This window comes from Priapulus caudatus, unplaced genomic scaffold, assembly GCF_000485595.1.
Source record: "Priapulus caudatus unplaced genomic scaffold, Priapulus_caudatus-5.0.1 Scaffold1815, whole genome shotgun sequence".
Lineage (NCBI taxonomy): Eukaryota > Metazoa > Priapulida > Priapulimorpha > Priapulimorphida > Priapulidae > Priapulus > Priapulus caudatus.
In genome coordinates this window covers 24,098-25,419 of record NW_014578876.1, presented here as the reverse complement: position 1 = coordinate 25,419, position 1,322 = coordinate 24,098, and the positions used below count along the sequence as shown (strand labels likewise).

Below are 1,322 nucleotides of genomic sequence, written 5' to 3'. Positions count from 1 at the left end.
TGTGCCTGACCCCCGCCTCACACGTGCCTGACCCCCGCCTCACACGTGCCTGACCCCCGCCGCTGTGTAAATTAATTATTGTTTCGCAGACTAAGCGAATATTTCAGGAGAATCTTTCAAATGGTGAGACGCGCACTAAAATTGCTATGAATACTCCTCTGGGACTACGTACTTTTTTTATACAAAAAACTCATGTTGCTTGCCGCAGATGCGAACGAGTACGAGGTGCTGGAGGAGATGCTGCGGGATGAGGAGGCAGCCTCAGTCATTGACATCACAGACAAACATAAGAACAGTGCGGCACACATCGCCGCACATCACGGTCACTACGAGAGCTTTAAGTTCCTCGTCGAGGCCGGCGCGCGCCTCACAAAGAAAAACGTGGTAAGTATGACGACGGTAACTATGACGACGGTAACTATGACGACGGTAACTATGACGATGGTAACTATGCCGACGGTAACTATGCCGACGGTAACTATGACGACGGTAACTATGACGACGGTAACTATGACGACGGTAACTATGACGACGGTAACTATGACGACGGTAACTATGCCGACGGTAACTATGACGACGGTAACTATGACGACGGTAACTATGACGACGGTAACTATGATGACGGTAACTATGACGACGGTAACTATGAAGACGGTAACTAGGACGAAGGTAACTATGAAGACGGTAACTATGAAGACGGTAACTATGACGACGGTAACTCTAACGACGCTAACTATAACGACGGTAACTATGGCGGCATTAACTATAACAAAAACAATGACGGCAGTAACTATAACAATGTCACTGTCGTACGTACCCCCGTCCGTTCGTCTGGTTGTTGCCGCGTGTGAGTGACGTACGTCCCCCGTCTCCGTGCGTTCCTACAGAATGGCTTCAACCCTCGCGAGCTGGCGTACCGAAACGAGAAGCTGGCGCCGTACATGAAGGTGTACGACAACGCCCCGAAGATACGGAAGAAGAAGAAGAAGAAGCCAGGCGAGATGACGACGACGGACGACGAGTCGCTGGCCGACCTTACGCCGACGGGTGAGTACCTGCACACAGCGGTGACGGGTCAGGCTGACCTGTACACAGCGGTCAGGCGTGGCTGACTCGTACAGGAGAGAGAGGGTGGTTGCAAGCACCACCTCTTGCCTCACGACCAGCGGTCTACAGCAGACGGTCATAGTCCGCCCAATAGTGACGGTGTCTAACAAGGGGGGGGGGCGTATATACATACACACACACATACACACACACACACACACACACACACACACATACATAATATATATATATATATATATATATATATATATATA

The 1,322-nt window shown here is 50.3% G+C and overlaps 1 protein-coding gene across 1 annotated transcript in view; it reads left to right on the top strand.

Annotated features, from left to right (window-relative positions):
* Nucleotides 1–1,322, top strand: part of LOC106817650 — a 14,171-nt gene that overhangs the window by 4,582 nt on the left and 8,267 nt on the right. The window contains exons 2-3 of the mRNA XM_014822337.1: nucleotides 209–384; nucleotides 888–1,047. Of these exons, the coding sequence (XP_014677823.1) occupies nucleotides 209–384; nucleotides 888–1,047 (336 nt within the window). The remainder of the gene's footprint in view (nucleotides 1–208; nucleotides 385–887; nucleotides 1,048–1,322) is intronic.